Consider the following 21,998-nt stretch of genomic DNA (forward strand, 5'->3'; position numbering starts at 1 on the left):
GTGCGCAGTTTTTACTATGGTGGAAGAAATGCAAATGCCCCTCTTTCCATGCCATACATGAAGGCAGCATTCAAGACAATTGCCTTGTCCAAACTCCCTTGTCCAAATCCAGGCTGTTACGCCACATCTCCAGTATTGACTTGATACTCCTTAGTTCAGTGTGGTATCAAGCACCGAAAAGGAGCTCGGCTATTTTCGATATTTTCACAAAAAGGCCCTTTTAGAAATGTCAGCCCCTGCCTCTCTATCATTCTCTGCACGTCCCTGCTCTCTGTCTGTCCTTAGCTTATGGAAACTATGACCAGCCTGTTTCCAGTGCTACGTCGAAGACATTGCCGGGAGGCAGAGAGAGAGAGAGAGGGAAATGGAGACAGACAAAAAAGACCATTAGTGGACTTCCAGGTCTTGGTAGTAGAGCTTTTTTTTTATTAAATCCCTTTTACAAAGCCCTTCCCCTCGCCTAGCCCGTGACCCCGGCGGTGATTGACACCTCGAGCCCGCGGAGCCCGCTGTGCCTTCTGGGAATCGGGGCCTCTAGTGAGTGGGTGAGTTAATGGGCTCCGCGGGGATGCGGAGCGAGGTGGCGGTGACACGGTTATCTCAAGAGGACTGGGGGGTGAGGGGAGGGGGGTGGGCAGACGGATAGAGGGGTGAGACCCCCCGCCGGGCCAGCGGAAGCGAGCGGGGCAGAAGCGAGGGGTGTGACGGTGCCAAACAGACACTTGGGCTAATGTGAGCCGTCAGATCCCTCTGCCGCTGCTCCAGAACACAAGGTGCCGCACGAAGTGTCTGAGGAGGAGATGGAGAGGAGAGGAGAGGAGAGGAGAGGAGAGGAGAGGAGGAATGCGTATGAGTGATGTTGCTAGGTTTTCAATAATGTTATGGGTCCCACAACGACACACGCATTATGTATCAACGGTGAAAACATCAAAAAGGACTTTAATTACACAATTTACACAAATAGTGGCAAATAGCTACTTGCATGTAGTTAATAAAGGACAGAAGCATGGATTTACAAGACAACCTCAATCATCTCATCAATAATGCCAGAACTCACAGCGTTCGTGCAGTGAAATGACTGATAGCAGGAAGGACAGAGTTGTATGCGTCCTGGGGATGCAGTGATGCTTAATTTAATGCGTTTTTTATAAAAAAATATGCGTCAGGGCCGCAGGATGCAGGGCTAGTAGCATCACTGGGTAAAGTAAAGAAGGAGTGGAGTAGGACGGGGCAATTAGCCGAATATATATCGAAACCGACATTTGGAACCAATAATCGACTTAATCTTGCTCGTGTAGAATTGAATTTCTACGATCGAGAAGCAGGTGTATTTATTGTCTTATTTATCAATGAATTGACACCAACAAATTCAGATTTCTTTCCCCCTTTTTTTTAATAGACACATTTTTTAGTCTGATTGACCACTTTAGGAAAGATGACCAGGGGGATGGATTCAGGAAAAGAGGAAATATTAACAAGTTGTTTGAAAGCAACATCAGCAGGAAGTCACTGCATGGGAGTCATTTTTATTTACATTTTATGCATTTAGCAGATGTTCTTATACAGACCCAAAACAATGTAAGATCATATGAACAAAAAAAGGTTTCAATGAAGTACTGCTAAGTTCCAAGGTATAGACAGCAGACTTACAGAGAAGGAATTTCCAAGGCACTCCGTCGTTAGTGAAAAAATATATAATTTATTTGAGCAAGGCAATTTGCCTTGCTCAAATAAATTATAAATTATATATTTTTTCACTAAAAAAATTCCTTCTCTGTAAGTCTGCTGTCTATACCTTGGAACTTAGCAGTACTTCATTGAAACCTTTTTTTGTTCATATATTCCTACCTGTATCACCAAAGAGCACCTGTCTCTGAGAGCCTATACTGATCCCTGCAGCACTTCTTCTTTTTCTTTTTGTAATGTAAGATCATAGTATGAAGTTATGAACACTAGTCAGCCAACCAGGGTGAGGTGAGTGGTCAAAGACAATCAAGAATGCGCTACAAAATAACTAAGATAACATAGTAAACAGTATTACCATCTGTAACTAATAACTAGACACTACTATACAATAATAGTATTTCGTCACTGTCCGGCGCAAACCTTGTATCTCCAAGTTTGAAATGTGTAAGTTTTTCCGTAAATTAAAGCCCTGCTTCATCATACAAAAGTGTCACACAAAAGTAGTGAAAATAGCAGATCTACAAGCACACAACGCCTCGCTCTGCGAGGCGTTTGTGTGCTTGTAGATCGGCTATTTTCACTATTTTAAATCGTTAAAATAATAACAAAAAAGGGAAGGTTTTGGACATGCAAGGTTTCCACCCGACAACGACGATTCCATAGTCCTACAGAAGGTTTGGGGGTCTTAAGAGGTGGGTTTTCACTTCAGACTGTGGCGGAAGATAGGGAGTGATTCTACAGTTCTGAGTGATGGATGGAGGTGGTTTTTTTTGGGGTTCCCATTCCACATTTGAAGTAATGAAGACAAGGGAGGAGGTCCATTCACTGTCAATCAATTCTGAGGCGATTTGGATGTTTCTTATATGGACAAACCCAGAAGAGACAGAGCCAGAGAGTGGTGGAGGTGTGTGTGTGTGTGTGTGTGTGTGTGTGTGTGTGTGTGTGTGTGTGTGTGTGTGTGTGTGTGTGTGTGTGTGTGTGTGTGTGCACTGTATTGTACACTATATTGTTGTTGTCGGGTGGAAACCTTGTACCGGTGTTGTTGTCGGGTGGAAACCTTGTACCGGTATGTCCAAAACCGTTCGTTTTGCATTTTTCATTTTAAATATGATTTAAACTAGTGAAAACAGCCAATCTACAAGCACACAACGCTGTGTGCTTGTAGATCGGCTGTTTTCACTACTTGTGCGACGGCCTTGTATGATGAAGCAGGGCTTTACTTTGCGAAAGAACATACAAATTTGAAACTTGGAGATACAATTGGTTTCCACCCGACAACGACAATATGCGCTGTGTGGATTTCTCTCGTGGTGTAAAATGAAATGGATAAAGAGATCTATAGTCTGTGCTGGATAGTGCAAACCAAATGGGAAGGGGAGATATGCAGTTAAACAGTACAATCCCCAGTGTAACTCTGTGAGTTATACACTTTGGGGGTCCAGTGTTAAATTAACACTCTGGGTTTTACCATGTTACTGTTGGAGTTTCTCGGCAGCAGCCAGCTGTTCTCTCAAATGCAGTTAATGGGTGTTTGGGCCGCCCTGGAGCCTCTAAAGCAGTGGTTGTCAACCTTTTCAGGCCGCGAACCCCAAAAGAATCATATTTTAACTGGGGACCCTCCACCCTGACGAGCACTAACAGTGATGTTGCTAGGTTTTCAATGTAATGGGTCCCGGGACCCACAGGTGGCCCAGAATTATTTTATGGGTCCCGCGACGACACACGCTTTATGTATCAACGGCGAAAACATAAAAAAGGACTAATAATTTAAACAAATAGTGGCAAATAGCTACTTGTATGTCGTTAATAAAGGACAGAAGCATGGATTTACAAGACAATCTCAATCATCTCATCAATAATGCCAGAACGCACAGCTGTGGAGACTCCACCACATGCAGCTCAGCTGGTGCAGTGAAATGATTGATAGCAGGAAGGATAGATTTGTATGCATCCTGGGGATGAAGGGATGCTTAGTTTAATGAGTCTGTTATTAAAAATATGGGTCAGGGACTCAGGATGCAGCGCTAGTGGTATCACTGCAGAGTTGAGGCATTACATTTTATATAACACGGTTCTATTGTGAAAATAGAGCTGATCTACATCACAAAGCCTCGCAGCCGGCTATTTGCATAATTTCTGCATCGAATATTTGACAATTTGGCCAATGTTTAAAAAAACAGCCTAAAGTTTAATTGTAGACAGGGTATATGCACATTTATGAAGTGACAATTTAAAGGGGAAGACCACCCATTTTCAATATTGAACTATGTCATTAATATACCCAACCCATTCTCACCCCCTTTGCTTCACCCTCCCGACGCCGTGTCTTTCTTTCCTTTTGGGAGTGACTATTGCGTCTAGGGTGCGACGGAGACGGAGAGTTTTTGGACGAGACAGAGTCTTAGTACGCATGCGCCGACATGTGTTTACTGGAATATTTTTCACTGACGGCCGTCACGGGGAATCGAACCCCGGTCCCTGGATTTGTATTTCCACGCTCTACCGACTGAGCTAACCAGAGTGACTGGGAAGTTACTTTTTTTTTGTGCTTTTACCTTTGACAAAACGTGGAATGCTAACGTAGTCCCTTCTTTGAGCCACATTCGGAGGCGGAAGCAGTCCCCTGGTCAAGATTTACTATTCTGTCCATAACGGCACGTAATTCGGTAACGCGGCTGAGTCGGCTCATGCGGCGTTCCCACCGCTCGTCGCGGCAACTCGGCTCGCTATCGCTCGCCTCGGTGGCGACTCACGGGGGTCATCGCCGCCTGAGACGGCGCCGCTCCGTCGTTTATAGTGGCGTGAACGGTAGCGACGGGTGGCTGGTAAACCAAGAAGCCTTCAGAGCGGTATCGAATCCCGCATCAGGAACTACTTTTTTTTCTTTCTTCTTAGACCACCCAATGCGTCTGTCCCTTGAGACATTAGGCAATCCGTCCGCGTCTATGGTGAGAAGCATTCGGTATTTAAGATCGCGTCAGTTGTATGACGCAATAGGGGTGAGAACCTGTTGATATACCTTAGAGGAGTTGTGTGGAAATAAAAAAAAAAGTTCCCCTAATTCTGTGTTGACTAGAACTGGAGGATTGATTTTGGGGTTTGTATTGTAAAGTACAATGTGTGATGTCATCAAGTTGTGATTTGCAATACAAACCCCAAAATCAATCCTCCAGTTCTAGGCAACACAGAAGAGGGGGAACTTTTTTTTATTATTTCCACTCAACTCCTCTAAGGTATATTAATGACATAGTTCAATATTGAAAATGGGTGGTCTTCCCCTTTAAATTGTCACTTCATAAATGTGCATATACCCTGTCTACAATTAAACTTTAGGCTGTTTTCTTTTTACTGTTGAGAGACTGGGGACCCCCCCAAATAATTTGAGGACCCCCCCCTGAGGGTCCTGACCCCCAGGTTGAGAACCACTGCTCTAAAGAACAGGTCTTCTCCCCATGGCAGAGGGAGTGCATCCTGCACCCACCCAGGCTACAGGAGGAGGGTTAGCAGGGTGCTGAGTAGGAATGGGACCATGTGAAAATGTCATGTCACGATTATTGTGAAAAAGAAGAAAAAAAAAATGATTCATGATATTATTGTGATAATCAAAATATCCCCAACATCCATTAGTCCCGGGGCGGAACGTTTGCCATAAATAGCCGATTTACAAGCTCACAAGCTTGTAGATTGGCTAATTGTTTAGCAAAGATTTGGTAGAGAGTAAAAAAAGGACCCCCGGAGCTCCAGGGACCCCCAGGTCCCTGGGGGACCCCCAGATGTAAAAAATGCCCAAATGTGCTAAACTGACCAAATGACCACCCCAACGGGGCTGCTCACGGGGAATTCCCGGGGACCACCCACTCCTGGTGCTCCAGAACGGATGCAAAAGTGGTGGCGCCCCCAGTGGAGGACCCCCTACACTGCAGCTCACATAAAATGCCGTAACTCCGGCTAGGAGCGACCGGGACAGCCGGGGCCGGTACCTATTCGTCCGCCTTGCCGGCGCGGAGACCCCACCCCTCATTTCTCACATGGCCCTCTTCTAGCGCCACCATGAGGCCGATTCTTGCAAAACACATTTTTGGACACTGCTCCTACAATTTTTGCCCTAAAATCACGCTAATCGGTACACAGTATGTCTACACTCATCCCATCAACATGAATCTCTCCCATATAGCGCCACCTCCAGGCCGATTTTTAAAAACACATTTTTGGACACTGCTCCTACAGATTTTGCCCTAAAATCACGAAAATCACTACACAGTATGTCTACACTCATGTCATCAACATGGATCAGGAAGATTTTGGCAAAACACATTTTTGCCCTATTTGTGGAGATAAGTGACCTACGGTCGCTTATCTCCCGATTAGGGAGTCTTACTGGTTTACAGGTCCGTTTACCGGATATGCAGCTCGGCAAATAAAAGGTGAATTGATCCCAGTGCATGACGGAGGATAATTTCACGATAAATTAAATCTCCACAATAGGATTATCGTGAGTGTTTTTCCATCACCATATTATCACGATAATAGCGATTGGCGATTATCGTCCCGTTCCTACGTGTGTCACATGGTGTCGTTGTCATGTCTCCTTGGGCCAGCAGCCGTCTGTAACAGCAAGGTGTCATAATTGTTCTAATGGTTTTCTCGAATGGAGAACCGAGGGAGAAACGGCTTCCATAATATTATATTGCTCCTCAGAGGGGTGATGATGTCCAGGGGTGTCGCTCCAAATTCTGGGCCCTGGGTACAAGGATTCTCTGCGTTATATTTTGCCGCTTTAACTATTGAAAAATAGCAGATATAAAAGCTCACAGCGGGGCACTCGGTGGTCGTGCTGCGAGCTTGTAGATCTGCTATTTTTGAAAAATCGTGAACATTTGTGCAAGTCTTTTACTCTTTTTTGAAAAACCTATGTTTCTATGTCAGTGGCGCTCAAACTTTTTCATGTGAAGGACCCTCAAAATTAAATGTATTTGGATACGGACCTCCATCTCAAAATATTTAGTTCCAGGGACCCCCCAGAAGCAAAATTTGAGTTACAAAATGTATGTTCGCTTAAAAAAAATACATTTATATATTCAAAGATGTGCACGCATTTTCATGACTTTTCGAAAATACCAGATATACAAGTTTGCAGCACGGCACCGAGTGCCACGCTGTGAGTGTGAGCTTGTATATCTGCTATTTTTCAATAGCTAAAGTATAATATAATTAAGGCCCCTCCCTGCACCTTGGGCCCTAAGTAACTCAGTCCCACTTTCTCCCTCCTCTTGTGACGCCCCTGATGATGTCACATCCTGTTTGAACGGGTCACATCAGAACACCTGGCCCGTTGCCGCGGCGGAGCGCGGCGAGCAGCAGCAGGTGTACCCGCCCCGCGCTGATGGCTCCCACGGGTTCCCACGGCCACTTACACCAGTAGAATGTATGCAGTGTAACCTTTTAAAAGGGGTGACTCTGTGGGGGACGGAGGGGTCACCATGAAAGACCCTATTGATGGAGGCAGCCCACAATGCAACACTGACGCAGGTGTGGGGATGGGGTTGGATGGGCTCATAGTAGGGATGTGACGATATGAAATTGTCATATCACGATTATTGTGACGAAAGAAATCGTGATTTACGATATTATCGCGATAATCAAAATCCATTATCCTGAGGAGGAACATTTGCCAAAAAAATAGCAGATCTACAAGCTCACAACGCGTCGCGTTGCGACGCGTTGTGAGCTTGTAGATCAGCTATTTTTTGGCAAAGACATTTGATAGAGAGTGAAAAAGGACTGTATCAAGTACGTATATTCTAAGTACCTTTTACCAATTATAGAGGGTTTAAGTGGTACGGGATATGCAGCTTAGCAATAAAAGGTGAATTGATCCCAGTGCATGACGGAGGACGATATGACGATAAATTAAATATATATACGATTATCACTATATTATAGTGTTTTTTATCACGATAAACGATAATATCGCGTATCGTCCCATCCCTAGCTCATAGTAGGGATAAAGCATTGTACACTGCATTTATACATGTATAAGGAACCTTTGAGTTTGCTTTCTCGCACGCCTCAAACAAGTCGTAGGGCCTACTGCGGGGTTCCCCAGTTAGTTTTCCCCAAGGGCCGAATTATGTCTAGGATACCAAGCCGAGGGCCACAACATGGCGCGAGGCGACGGCGGCATTCCTGCTCCAGAAACAGATATACAAGATATACCAGTGTTTTTGCTGCTCTTATACCAACATTATTAAAAGTATTATTGGTTGCGGCACTGATAATTTAGCCCTGGGATTCTTAAATCCTGTGTTGAGTGTCACACAAGAAGAAATGCACTCCTTAAAGTTGAAACAAAATAAGTAAAAAAAACAATTAAACCAATTGCTTGAAAAGTAGGCCTAAGCATCTGTATAACAGCAGCCAGCTGACATTGCAGAGACATAATTGCCTTCCTTTGAACTACTTACTAGCATCAGCTGGACACAGACAGACACAACACTTCCCTCTGCAGTGTTCTCCAAAAGCCCTTGATTATGATTGAAAATGGATTACTGTGATTATGGTAAGCTTACGTTTCATATCACACTGAGCATAACTGTAACTTTCACTAGTCCCCCAAAAATGCTTTTTGGAGCTGTGTGGAACACAAGCTCCCTATACGTGGCCGTGTTTGTGGGTCTCCGTCCGTCCGTCCGTGTCTGTATGTAGCCTAAACTTCGGCACGCTACTAGTCCCGCACCATTTACGCCACCCCCGCAATATATACATCAAAACGTGCGGCTCGGCCGGGAATGGTGTGCTAGTAACTTTCTTTCCGATCCGCCTTACAATGGCGACATAATCGGCAAAAAACGACGCTGAATTGTCCCCATTGACTTATAATGGGACAATGCAAGACATCACATTCAAGTATTTTTCTCTCGCAAAGCATAGGAGCTACAGTTTCAAACCTCGGAGAGGAGATTCATAATGATTTTAAGAATGAATCGAAAAATAATTACATCACTCGGCCTCATGGTGGCGCTATAACGGCCCACTTTGCGTTTTGCCCCGTAACTCTTGAACCGTAGATCGGAAAATTAAAATTCTTTTTTCCCTGGATTCCTTGGGTCAAGACGCATCTCCCACCTTCCCTCCTGATTGCCTTCTAAATTTTGTGTATGTGACCTGACGGTCGCTTATCTCCCGATTAGGGAGTCTTACTGGTTTCGTGCCTTATAATTACATGGAAAAGTACTTGGATTTAGGTTGGTAACTCTGAAAAGGCGTAGGCTGAAGCAGAGGCTTTCTGCCAACCCTTTTTGAAGAGTAACTTACAAAACAAAACAAACATTATACATATGTTAAAGCAGGTTTTTGAGAGATAATTTTGTATCTATTTCTTATACATCAATGAATCAACACAAACGAATTCAAAATAGATTTTTCATAATCGACTGAATCAATGTGTCTGATTAATCACTTATCCCCTTTAGGCTTTAATGCTTCGTTGTACATTGATGACATACAGTGAGAAGCATAGCGTTAGTTCATGCAGGACATGTGAGTCTCGCCCGCCTCAGCTGTAATCAGCTGTCAGTCAGATCCTTTCCTATTACTCATTCACAGATCTGCTGATCATTACCTCACACTGTCATACTCCAATCAGAGCTCTCGCTCAGTAAGGGAGGCTCCTTTAAATACGGCTCGCATTCTCTAGTCTAGGTCTGCTTGTCTTTGATCCGAAGCCTCGGATCTACTGCTGCTTAGCTGTCTCCTCCACACCAGCCTCCTTTTGATCAGAGTCTGGCATATGCTTAACTGTATAACTGTACTTTACTGTATTCCATTTGTTGCAATAAATGGTTACATCTACTTTGACGTGAGTGTTCCTGAATAAAATACACAAATAATGAAAATAGTTGCTTTCTGGAATCTGTTTTTGAGAGATTAAGTACAGGGGGTCCTAGGGGGTCCTCAGAGTTACTACAGGGGGTCCTTAAAATCTTTCTGTGATAGAAACTTTCTCCTTTTTTATATTAATCACTTGAACCCTAACGTCCATATTCTGAGAACGTTAGCCAAAAATAGCAGATCTACAAGCTTGTATATCGGCTATTTTCGGCAAAGAGGTTTGGTGTAGAGGGGAAAAGTATTGACGGTTCAAGTGGTTAAATATCTGACAATCATCATGAATCCAAAATACACTGATGATCATGCTGTCAAACAATGAAATTATGGAATCTATGAAAAGGTTGTGGGGGTCCCTGCTTCATCTCTCTCTCAGCTAAGGGGTCCCTGGCCTGAAAACGTTGAAGACCCCTGGTGTACAGCATTAGTAATGCACACATTATGCACAGTGGGAGGCGCTTAAAGCCATACTAGAGCATCTACTGGTCAACAAAGAGCAGAGATCTGTCCTTTCTTTTATTGGACAGTAATTAGATCCATTCTCATACTCCTGCTCCGGCCAATCATCTGACAGTGCTGCCTTTGTACGGTAAATACCCTGCAGCAACTGGGTTCAATAGAGAGAGAGAGAGAGAGAGAGAGAGAGAGAGAGAGAGAGAGAGAGAGAGAGGGGCCATAAACGAAAAGACATGTAGCTCACAGAGAGAGAGAGAGAGAGAGTATTCTGTATGTGGAACACAGAGACAGGTGTGATGGGAATGACATCAAAACAACACTAGACAGTACGCTGTACTTTGCAACACGCTTTAGGTGACTTTATCTTGTACCAGCTTTGACAGGCTCTCTCTCTCTCTGTGTGTGTGTGTGTGTGTGTGTGTGTGTGTGTGTGTGTGTGTGTGTGTGTGTGTGTGTGTGTGTGTGTGAGAAAGAGAGAGAGAGAGAGAGAGAGAAAGAGAGCCTTGGCAGAGATCCAGAACTGTTGCCAGAGTAGCGTTCTGCTCTGATAAAAAGCTGTTGTATGGATGGACTGAAAGAGAGAGACACACACAGATAGAGAGAGAGAGAGAGAGAGAGAGAGAGAGAGAGAGAGAGAGAGGGCTTTCCCTGGGTACTGTGTGTCACCTGGCTCTGACTCATTCCTGTCCCCAGATGCATGTGGTTGGGATCTGTGTGTGTGTGTGTGTGTGTGTGTGTGTGTGTGTGTGTGTGTGTGTGCGCGCGCGCGCGTGCGTGCGTGCGTGCGTTGTGTAAAAGAGGGGTGAATTCAAAGGAAGTGAGTGACTGCCGGATGTCGTCCATGTGCTGCATTAAAAAGTCATAATGGTTTGATGGATCATGTACTGCTGTCATGTTTTTTTTTTTGCAGGCTCATAAACGTGTCAGTGTGCGTGCGTGCGTGCGAGTTTGTGTGTTTGCGTGTGTATTTGTGTGTACACATGCGCTTGTATGGACTGCGTGTGTGTCTGTGTGTATGCATGCATATCGTCGCTGTCAGGAAGAAACCTCGTATCTCCAAGTTTCAAATTTGTACGTTCTTTTGCAAAGTAAAGCCCTGCTTCATCGTACAACGCCGCCGCGCAAAAGTAGTGAAAACAGCCGATCTACAAGCACACAACGCCTCGCACCTCGGCGTTGTGTGCTTGTAGATCGGCTGTTTTCACTAGTTCAAATCATTTTTAAAATGAAAAATGCAAGCCAAATGCAAGACATACAAGGTTTCCACCTGACAACGACGATATGTCCGTGTGTGTACTGTTTGTAGTGGGGTGGTCTGTGTGTGACGGCTGCGAGTGGCGGGCTGGGGGGGCCAGTGTGTGTGTGGGTGGGTGGGTGGGGTGGGGGGGGTGTTCCTGGCTGAGGGAGGGCCAGGAGATGATGAGAGACAAGGCGCTGACCCCTGGGGATGTCCTGCTGGGACATAAGAGGACCAGGGGTCACCAGGGCCGTGTCTTGGGGGTACAGAGGGTCGAGAGGCTGGGGAGGGGGGGCACCGAACAGCGAACACCAAGCCCCCCTAACTCATGAGAACCAGATGAGGGCCACGCATGCAAGGCAGGACGAGATGACTCTCTGGGGCCGTAACTGAGGAAGAGGGGGAGAGGAGAAGGGCCCCATAAAGCTGTCAAGAGTCTTCCTGCATCTCTCTATCATGGCACAGTGTGAGGCTGTGAGCCAGGCCCTCAACGCTGTCCCTCTGCACCCCCTCCTCCACCGGCCCGGTTAGACTTCCATATAGATGGACGTTTCAATCCAAAGCCCCTGCAGCACCTGTGCCTCCTCGGTCGCAGCAGCGCGACGTGTCGTCCGCTGGACGTGTTTGCTCTTGGTGCTGACCCGCGATCTTCTGACGGGACGCATTATAGGCCCTCAAACAAACACTGATTAAGAATAAGAAGAGAGGGGTAAAGTGAAACGGTGTGAGAGAGACTTTGGTTCTCGGTTTCGATTGTCCACGCTATCGTCTGCATCTTGGCCTGTCTGCTGTCCGGTCGGCCAGTCAGTCAGTCAGTTGGTCGATCAGTCAGTCAGTCAGTCAGTCAGTCAGTTGGTCGATCAGTCAGTCAGTCAGTCAGTCAGTCAGTCAGTCAGTCATATGGCATAGCTCAGGGGTAGAGAAACCGTTATTAGAGCACGAAGGGTTCCCAGTTTGAATCCGGGCTCCCCCTGAGTTAATGTCGAAGGGTCCTTGAGCAAGACTCTGAACCCCTAATTGCTCCCCGTGAGTATAGGTTGGTGCCTTGCATGGTTTCCTCCACCACCGGTGTATGAATGTGTGCGTGAATGGGTGAATGTAATGCACAATCTATGTAAAGCGCCTTGGATAAAAGCGCTATATGCACCATTTACCATTTTATTCGGTTAGTCAGTCAGTCAGTCGGTCAGTCAAGTCAGTCAGTCAGTCAGTCAGTCAGTCAGTCAGTCAGTCAGTCAGTCAGTCAGTCAACCTGACCTGTCAGGTGTATTTATACTGCTGATGCCATCCTACTGGTACAACTTTTATTTGAAGCTGAGGAACTCCTTATTACACACTTATATATCTGATATTTTGATATTTATTCTCTTATTCTTATCTAACTTCTTTGAACCTGGGATCCTGTTTTGGGAATGTCATTATAGGCTTATAGAAAATATTCACTATTCAGAGTACGATGAATCATATTGGGCATTAAGTGGTAACTGTCTGCAATCGCACAAAGATTACAGAAAAATATTTTCCCACACTTTTATATCTAGCGTAAACTTGTGACAATAACGTGAACTTGATGAAGTTCGCTTGAAGGCATTTGGCTTGATCAAATTTGGAGTGAAAACAAAAGCGTGTCCTGTTCATCTGTGTGATAATACCCGTGTACATGATTCAGGGTTCGTATGACCATGAACATTCTGGAAAAGTTATGGGAAATTATGATTTCTTAAAAGACTTGGAAAGGTCATGGACATTAGGCTAAAGAGAAGTCTTTGTTGTTTCTCCATCTTGTTACTCCTTGAGTCTAATGCAAAACTAAAGAATTCGCCTGGGTTCAGAGTGGTAGTGGGCTGACTTTGAAGTTTCAGCCAAAGAAGCCAGTTACATACTTTGACCGCATATTAGACAATAAACGTACTATCTGGAGAAGAGTATGGCACTAAACGTTATCTCAAGATGTCAATCAAAAAGTACAATTTCTTGCCAGAGAATATCCACACTTTTATAGACAGAAGTGCTCTTGAAATATTTGCTGGGGTTCTTGTTCATTGCCATTTTGATTATGCCTCTACATCCTGCCAGTACACTAGCTTCTCCATCCTTAAAAAAAGCTGCGTATACCTGTGATTTATTAGGTCAGGGGTCTTCAACGTTTTCAGGCCAGGGACCCCTTAGCTGAGAGAGAGATGAAGCAGGGACCCCCCACTACATATTGTATAAATGTGTGATGCAGATTTTCAATGATATCACAGATAGATTCATAGACTTGTTTGACAGCACTGTCATCAGTCTATGTTGGTGTTTTTAGTTAGCCTTTCACTCTGTACTTGGTCTGCTCTTTTTTACCTCTACACCAAACTTATTTGCTGAAAATAGCCGATCTTGAGAGCTTGTAGAACTGCTATTTTTGGCTAAAGTTCTCCTCCGAATAGGGATGCGAGGGTTCAAGTTGTTAATTTAAAAGAATGATCCTATGACAAAGATCCAATCCGAGAACAAATCTCCACAGACGTTGTACCTTGTAGATTTCAAAAGTCCTATGGGAAAGGACCCTGCAACAGTTATGTAGAATGGGTCGATTAGCTCCATTTCTGACTTTTAAGTCCTCCATAAAGAGCTGGGTGCATAGCAGCTGGACCTGATTATAACTAGTCGAGATGTAGCAGGTTCCACATTGAAACCATGTTGGTTTTTTGTTATTTTCATTGTATTGTTATCGGTAAGTGCATTAATGTGTTTATTATTGATTTCATTGTTCAGTAAATCTCTGGACATTCTCTACCTTGTGAGCTTGTAGATCTGCTAATGCTATTTGCTGCTATTTTATGATTTGCCCAAGCCAGGGATAATGTGGTTGACCCATCAAAACTGGGAAAGCAGCCTTATCAATAAAGGTATAAAAGCTATTAAAAATAAATATGTATATATTGTATAAAGAAACAAAAATGGGAAAGCATCTGTGTCATCTTAGATTTTTAAAAATATAAATATATATACCGGTACAAGCTCACAGCGCATCACTTCATGCTGTGCAGCAAGCTTGTACATCTGTTACTATTTTTTCTTCTTCTAATCATTCAATACATGTTGAACTAATAATAATAAGGGTAATAATAAATATATATAAATATATATATATTAATATATTAATATATATAAATTTATAACGCGTTTTACATTCTTGCAAATCTCAAAGTGCTACAACGCAGAAAACTAAAAACAGGCAAAGAAAGAAAACAGCATAAAAAACAGCAAATAAAACAACATAGGCAACTGATTTGGGAGGCATTTTTAGAATCAGCATCAGGTCTTAATGTGGTAAGAAGTCATGGATAAGTCATGATGAAAACCCTCAATGTCAACGTGCATGAAATGAACATATATGTTTGTTTATGAAATGAACATGTTTTCTTGTGTAATTAACATGTACTGTGTGTGTGTGTGTGTGTGTGTGTGTGTGTGTGTGTGTGTGTGTGTGTGTGTGTGTGTGTGTGTGTGTGTGTGTGTGTTCCAGTGGAGCATGACAAGGAGTTCCTGCCGGTGCGACGGCACCACAGGGAGTTCCGCTTCGACGTGTCGCGCATCCCCGAGGGCGAGGCCGTCACGGCCGCAGAGTTCCGCATTTATAAAGACTTCATCCACGAGCGCTACGACAACGAAACCTTCCGCATCAGTGTCTACCAAGTACTGGAAGAGCACTCAGACAGGTGTGTGTGTATGTGTGTGTGTGTGTGTGTGTGTGTGTGTGTGTGTGTGTGCGCGCGTGCGTGTGCGTGTGTGTGTCAATGTTGTTTTTGACAGCAAATTTTGATTTAGTTTTAGTCAGTCTTTTGAATAAAGTGTCATTTAGTTTTAGTCATAATTTTAGTCACCTGAAAAGTATTAGTTTTGGTCTAATTTTAGTCGACTAAATATCATGCGTTTTTTATGCGACTAAATCTACAGTTGATTTAGTCAACTAAAATGTATTTTGGCAGGCCTTGATGGCATCGTAATGACTGTTTTTACACTTTGTTGTGTGCTGAAAATAGCAGATCTACAAGCTCACAACGCGTCGCAGAGCGATGCGTTGTGAGCTTGTAGATCGGCTATTTTCAGCAAGCAACACCTGAGAGCAACCAAACATAAAATTACTTTCTCCTCCACTAGTCCCTCCCTAACGTTTTAGTCTAGTTTTTATTTTGTTGACAAAATTGTCAATATATTTAGTCTTAGTTTTAGTCATCCCAGCTTAGTTTTTATTTAGTTTTCGTCAGTGAAAAAAACGCAGTCGACTCACATTTTTCGTCATAGTTTTAGTCGACGAAATCAACACTGTAGTAAAGTAAAGAAAGAAAGAAGAAAAAGAATAGTGGAGGAACTTCTGTGACACTCTGGCAGTGTGCATACAAAGATTGGCATCGATCGGTCAACACGCATGCACACACACAATTCTTTTTTTTAAATCAAATGTGTTCCCAGATTAGTGTTTGGTATGTAGTTTCAGATTGGTGTTTAGTATGTAGTTTCAGATTGGTGTTTAGTATGTAGTTTCAGATTGGTGTTTAGTATGTAGTTTCAGATTGGTGTTTAGTATGTAGTTTCAGATTGGTGTTTAGTATGTAGTTTCAGATTGGTGTTTAGTATGTAGTTTCAGATATGTAGTATCTGTGAACGATTAGATTTCCAGTCCCTCATCAGCCACGTGTTCTTTTTTTCTAACCAGAGTACACAGTTAAAATCCTCAGTGTTCATTCATCCATTTGGTGAACACTCGAGAGGGTACAAATGGAACCAAATGGAACCCGGTGCGGTGCGGGATTCTTTACAGTGTAGGAGTTTTCTCCTATTTTCCCCATGTGGCTAATCTGAGCCGTCCGGAAGGTGTAATGTAACCCACACTGGCAATAGGGGAGCTCTGGAATGGGCCGCGTCCCGCGCTCCACGACCCCTCCTAAAGGTTTCTGTTGTCCTGAGGGAACAACACGCTCATTTATTCGGCGGCCAGTGAAGGTCCAGGGTACGCGAGTGAACCCGAGCAGGGTGACACACGAGAACCCGCACAGCTCCGGCTACACGGACGACCACAGGAAAGCAACAAGGGGATTCTGGTTTCGGTCGGGGGAATGAACGGAAAGCGATTCAACCCACGGTTGAACAGTGATACTTGGGTGGATGAGCATTGTTGTTGTTTTTAGTTTGTTTGTCTTTTCATCCTCCTCTCAGCGAGTAATTATGTTTAAAGAAATGTTTTATCCCTCGTCGTACGACGGAGTTACGTATTGATAATAGCCCATTTTTTTTGTCATTGCGACCGAAGGTCGCAGTTTACCTTGAGAAATGTCACAGCTTGTCCGTGTGTAGACGTTAAGCCGTGAAGCCGTGTGTGTACACATTTTTACAGTCTATGGGTTGGTTCCCTTGACACACCACTGTGACATCACTGGTGATATCACAGGTGACATCCCCTTTGTAAAAGTCTATATACCGTATGGGTAATGGGTATTCCCCAGAATCACCTTTATGCCCATATATGAAGATTCCTGATGTCATCGACATACATCACTGGCAAGATGGCCAAGACATGGCCCATATCTGTGTGGCTGGTTCAGATAGGGATATCCATGTATGGGCATAAAATATATTGTATGTTGTGATGTCATGGGAACCACTCTAACAGAATGCCCATATATGGAGATCCCTGATGTCATCAATATTAAGCCTGTATCTAACAGGACTTCATATGGGAATGCCCATATTATGGAGGAAGACAGCCATAATATATTGTGCCTTTATTGTTAGAATACAGTATAGACAGGGAATTGGGAGAGACGGGGAGTGACACGCAGCAAAGGTCGTCGGGATTGGGAATCGAACACGAGACACCCAGTCAGCCTGCATTGGAGCCTAAGTGCCCGGACCGCTAAGCCAGTGATCCGGGCCGATAATAGACAATCTACAAGCTCACAACATGTCACGGATCTTGGATGTTAGTCATTTATGACGTTGCTATGAGTTATGGCTAAAGATATTTCAAAAAAGTATTACTTCTGTGATGGCCTACTGGTACAGATCGGTCCGGCACTTTGCAAGGCAGACATCCCAAGTCTCCCGGATGTTGCGGGAGTCTCCCGGAAATCAGTGTCTCCTCCCGCACACCCGCGAGTGGCACTAAACCTCCCGGAAATCCCGGACGCTCCCGCAAATGCCTGCCATATCCGTCTGGATCCGGTCTAGAACCGGATCTGCGACCCGACCCGCGATGCAAATAAATGTGTTCTCATTCGTCGTCGAACTGTCAATCTGGCAAATAATTGAATGATGTCATTCGCTGTGGGAGATGTGGGCGTCTAAAAGTGACCAACCACTGGTCTCAGATGCTGAGACTGGGTTCTCATTAAGCGCAAAGGATATATTCAGCTCATAACAGTAAACTGACAGGTTTTGACAGCTGCTTAAATATGAATAAAATAACAGTACTTTACAACTGTCGGTTCTTTTTCGCTGGACATACAACTGGACATATAGCTGCAGTGTGTCAGCGTGTGCGACGCACGGCAGCCTGCAGGCAGGCTGTTGTGTGTCTCACTGTGAGAGTGACAGAACTTTCTCCCAAATAGGTAAGAAAGACATCATGCTGTAAATTAACCTGATTAGATTAAGCCTAAAATGGTTCTGCCGCCGTGCAGCACCGTTTTTAACAGTTTTTAACCATTTTTAACGGTACCAGTAAGACTCCCTAATCGGGAGATAAGCGACCGTAGGTCACTTATCTCCACAAATAGAGCAAAAATGTGTTTTTCCAAAATCTTCCTGATCCATGTTGATGACATGAGTGTAGACATACTGTGTAGTGATTTTCGTGATTTTAGGGCAAAATCTGAATCGGCCTCATGGTGGCGCTAGAGGGCCATGTGAGAAATGAGGGGTGGGGTCTCCGCGCCGCCAAGGCGGACGAATAGGTACCGGCCCCGGCTCTCCCGGTCGCTCCTAGCCCGAGTTACGGCATTTTATGTGAGCTGCAGTGGCAGGGGGTCCTCCACTGGGGGCGCCACCACTTTTGCATCCGTTCTGGAGCACCATGAGTGGGTGGTCCCCGGGAATGCCCCGTGAGCAGCCCCGTTGGGGTGGTCATTTGGTAATTTTTGCACATGTGCTCATTTTTTACACTTGGGGGTCCCCGAGGGAGCTGGGGGTCCCTGGAGCTCCGGGGGTCCTTGGAGGTTGTAGTTTGGCAGGTAAGGAGTGTGTGTGCAAAATCTGGCATGGATCGGGGCAACGGTTGCGGAGATATGAGCAGGGCAAAAGTGTGACGTGTGACGTGTGTGACGGACGGACGGACGGACGGACGGACGGACGGACGGACAGACGGACACCTCGAGCAGCTTTCTGTAGTAAGTGCGACCTACGGTCGCAAGAAAGAAATCCGAGAGTAAAATCCGAGAAAAAAACAATATTTGTGCGCGCGTGCGCGAGAACGGGTGCACGCGCGCTGCGTGCACGTGCACAGGGGACCTCCCGGAAATGCTGATCTCAAAGTTGGGATGTCTGGCAAGGTTAAACACAGACAGACGCACAGACAGGCCCTCTTGTAGACGGAGTTGGTGTGCAAGAGGTGTGTGTCTGTGTGAAAAGGTTTAAAAAGGTTTGCTGTCTTTTTTTTCTTATTTTTTCTTTTTTTTGCAGAAACTCCCTCTGTGTGCAAGGATCGTGTAAATAAACAATACGAAAGTCACAAGCGAGTATTTCGCATCAAAACTACTCATATACGGTAGTTGATGCCTCATGCCACTATTTGATGAGGAAAAACCGACCCAGCTGTTCCGAATACAAATTGCGTTGAGTAATCGCCACATGACATAAACAGCGACAATAAAAGACATAAAAAAAATAAAATATAATTTCGGTTTCGAATTTATGGCACAGAACAACCGCTGGCCCGGTGTGTGAGGACCGTAAGTCTGCTTGACTTTCATGTGTCTCTGGCTCGCTCTGCGAATTCCTGCCGGTGATGGACGGCACGTAGTGTATGAAAAGACCGGTCGTTTATAAAGCCATTATTGTCAATTAAGGAAATGAAGTGTTCCCCAGGGCTTCGCCATCTGGAGCCCCCTCTCCTTCCTCCCTTTCTCCATCTCTCTCTCTCTCTCTCTCTCTCTCTCTCTCTCTCTCCCTCCATGTTTCTCTCCTCCTCCGTCAGACTATACCTCACTCCATTCCGTTGCCCCATTTCACATTTCAAACGCGTTAACTCGTATCACACGCTTCCAATCTGTCGCTGCGGGTCTGGCCCTTGTTTACTCCTGTTTATCTGACTGTGTGTGTGTGTGTGTGTGTGTGTGTGTGTGCGTGTGTGCGCGTGTGCGTGCCTGTGCCTGTGCTTGTGTGCGTTCCAGAGAGTCAGATCTGTTCCTGCTGGACTCGCGGGTGATCTGGGCGGCGGAGGAAGGCTGGCTGGTGTTTGACGTGACAGCCACCAGTAACCACTGGGTCCTCAACCCTGGCAGGAACCTGGGCCTGCAGCTGGCCCTGGAGAGGGCCGATGGTGTGTATATAGGCATGATTTCTTTTTGTCACGGCTTTCTGTCAAGCCCCACCCTGGCAGCGTGTGATTGGCCTGCTGCAGTCCAAGGCACTACAGTCCCTTTGAGCCGCATTGTCGCTATGTGTACAAGTTATCTTTTAGACAACCCAACTCTACCCCTAACTCTAAACAGAACCCCCATGGGGTAGAGCAAGAAAGAGTGGCACGACCAGGATGCGAACCCCGGTCCCATGGGTTGGAATACTAGAGAGCAATCCACCAAGCCACCGAGGCAGACGCTGGGAACGGCATTCTGTCAGTATTAGTAGTGGAGGAAAAGCCTTGCGTAGGGGAGGGGCCTCGCGAGGCTGCCATTCAAATGACGCCTGGCCAATCACAGCGCGTCTTTTCCAGGACTTGCGCGCATGCCGTTACCTTTAGATATCACGCTGTATATAGTAGTGGTCACTGAGAGCAGGCCCGTTGCCCTGGTTCTTACAGCAGTGGTTCTCAACCTTTTCAGGCCGCAACCCCCAAAATAATCATATTTGAACTGGGGACCCCCCAGTTCTGACGAGCACTAAGGGTTGAGGCAATACATTTTGTATAACATTGGTTCTATTACAATTTCTGCCTCTAATATTTGACAATTTGGCCAATGTTTCATTTGTCATTTTAGAGGTATTGAAAAGTCCTTAAATTGTCACTTTAGAAATGCGCAGATACCCTCTATACTCTTAAACTGTATGTTGGTTTGACTTTGTTTACTGTTGAGTGAGAAAACAATGTTGCACTTTAATTTAATCATCTGGGGACCCCCCAAAATCTTTTAGGGACCCCCCCTGGTCGTCCCGACCCACAGGTCGAGTACCACTGTAGCAGTGTTATTCAACCCTTTTCTAAGGTCCATTCGACATTCGACTTTATGCTAAGGTGTTTACAGTTAAGCACCAGGTTAATGCAATGGAAAGGGTCAAGGACAGAGAGATCTTGTAGGTTACAACAAGATCATTTCTCCCATTATAGTTTTGGTTTCTCACGATAATAACTGCTGGACTATCAGGGCCGTCCACTAAGAATTATAACTGGAGACATGCCTGTGGGGAACGCCTTGCCCCTCCGGTTATGCAATAACCCGTTGTCTATGATGTCAGTGCTATGACTCTGGGGTAACAGGAGGGCTCGCCCCAAAACATACTCGCCCCCATTCGTCCCCGCGGACCGCTCGCTCACTAGCGGTTCTTGTATTCTTGTATTCGCTTTACTGAGTTTGCGGTTAGGAATACGCTATGGCAGGGGTCTTCAACGTTTTCAGGGCAAGGACCCCTTAGTTGAGGGAGAGATGAAGCAGGGACCCCCAAAACCTGTTCACGGATTCCATACAGTTTCATTGTTTGACAGCACATCAATCATCAGCGTATTTTGGATTCATGTCAATTTGTGTTTTCAGATTTTTATCCACTTGAACTGTCAATACTTAATAAACTTGACCTTTCACTCTGTACTTAGTCTGCTCTTTTTCCCCTCTACACCAAACCCCTTTGCCTAAAATAGCCGATCTACAAGCTCACAACGTCTCGCAGCGCGAGGCGTTGTGAGCTTGTAGATCTGCTATTTTTGGCTAAAGTTCTCAGGGTAAAAAAAAGGTTTCTATCACACAAAGGTTACATCAAGGAATAAGGTTATTGCGACAGAAGGTCGCAGTTTATTATGAGAAACGGCACAGCTTGTCTGTGTCGGTCAGTCTGGACGTGTTTTTTACGGTCTATGGGTTTGTCGCTCTGACATCATGCTCTGATGTCACTGTGATGTCAGGGGAACCACTCTTAACAGAATGGGTTTGCCGCTCTGACATCACGCCACTCTGGCTTCACTGTGATGGCACACTAACAGAATCCATTTTATGCCCATATACAGTATGGAGTTTCCTGATGTCATCAATATTAAGCCCATATCTAACAGGTCTTCATATGGGAATGCCCATATTTGGAGGGCACATCAGCCACATACCACACTAACAGAATCCATATATGGCCAAGACAGATGGCCAAGACAGCCCATATCTGTGTGGCTGGTTCTACAGAGAGGGATCTCCATGTATGGGCATAACAGGGCATGATGTCAGATGTCATAGACATCATAGGACTTTCACATAACGAATAACTGAGTAAGCATGTTTGGGCTCTCACAGCATACCTCCATATACAGTACAAGGATCTCCATATATGGGTATCA

General features: G+C 45.0%; 2 protein-coding genes across 2 annotated transcripts in view; both read left to right on the forward strand.

Annotated features, from left to right (window-relative positions):
• LOC308291714 (peroxisome proliferator-activated receptor gamma-like) overlaps positions 1-21,998 on the forward strand; it is a 163,466-nt gene that overhangs the window by 96,578 nt on the left and 44,890 nt on the right. The gene's annotated exons all lie outside the window — the stretch shown is intronic.
• Positions 1-21,998, forward strand: part of bmp7b (bone morphogenetic protein 7b) — a 54,489-nt gene that overhangs the window by 19,334 nt on the left and 13,157 nt on the right. The window contains exons 2-3 of the mRNA XM_080734190.1: positions 14,775-14,967; positions 19,636-19,784. Coding sequence (XP_080590316.1) covers positions 14,775-14,967; positions 19,636-19,784 — 342 coding nt within the window. The remainder of the gene's footprint in view (positions 1-14,774; positions 14,968-19,635; positions 19,785-21,998) is intronic.

Source organism: Nannobrachium achirus, assembly GCF_963921795.1.
Source record: "Nannobrachium achirus genome assembly, chromosome: 9".
Taxonomy (NCBI): Eukaryota; Metazoa; Chordata; class Actinopteri; order Myctophiformes; family Myctophidae; genus Nannobrachium; species Nannobrachium achirus.